This window comes from Nanorana parkeri, unplaced genomic scaffold (genome assembly GCF_000935625.1).
Source record: "Nanorana parkeri isolate BGI_ZX_2015 unplaced genomic scaffold, ASM93562v1 scaffold2894, whole genome shotgun sequence".
Classification (NCBI taxonomy): domain Eukaryota; kingdom Metazoa; phylum Chordata; class Amphibia; order Anura; family Dicroglossidae; genus Nanorana; species Nanorana parkeri.
The window spans coordinates 84,906-85,549 of record NW_017309162.1 but is presented as its reverse complement, the minus strand read 5'-3'; the positions used below and the strand labels follow the sequence as shown (position 1 = coordinate 85,549).

Sequence of the window (644 nt, the reverse complement as noted above, 5' to 3'; positions counted from 1 at the left end):
CTGACCAATGTCAGTTGCCAATGACAACCAGTTTTAGCCGCGCCCCTTCTCCCGTAACCACTCACTAAGGGGACCGACAGAATGCTCACAGCTATAGGTGGGCGGGATCATGTGGGAGGAGCCAATGACTGATGTAGGCGTTGACCGATCAGGGCAAGATCCCTCCAGTGCTTTCAGACCCCGTGACCCTGTCCGAGCGAGGAAGGGTGACGTCACCGAGAAAGGCGGTCCCCAATGGTTTGAACGTGCCTTTCTACAGACGATGTTGCTAAGACATGTACGTCACTTCCTGGATACAGGACGCGTTGCTGTTATCTCACTTCCTGGAGACAGGACGCGTCGCCATAGAGACAGTGAGAGACAGGCACCGCGGAGAAATGGAGGCGGACGGGTTGCTGCTGGGGATGGAGATGGTGTCCGGCTCCGGTGTGGGGCTGAGCTCGGAACAAAGCGCTGCCCTACGGACATCCCTCCTGCTCCTCCGCCGGAACGCGAAGTTGTCCGGGCTCCTGTTCTGGGGGAAGATCCTCGGAGTCCGAGGGGACTATTATATCTGCAGGGGCACTGAGGAGGAGGACGGCGGCGAGGAGCTGCGGAGGAGGCAGACTTTCTACAGGTGGGGGGGCCCTATACAGTATATAACC

At 58.5% G+C, this 644-nt stretch overlaps 1 protein-coding gene across 1 annotated transcript in view; it reads left to right on the top strand.

Annotated features, from left to right (window-relative positions):
• Positions 1-264: 264 nt before the first annotated feature.
• Positions 265-644, top strand: part of RSPH9 (radial spoke head 9 homolog) — a 14,786-nt gene continuing 14,406 nt past the window's right edge. Inside the window, exon 1 of the mRNA XM_018574348.1 lies at positions 265-616. Within this exon, the coding sequence (XP_018429850.1) occupies positions 276-616 (341 nt within the window). The 5' untranslated portion in view covers positions 265-275. The remainder of the gene's footprint in view (positions 617-644) is intronic.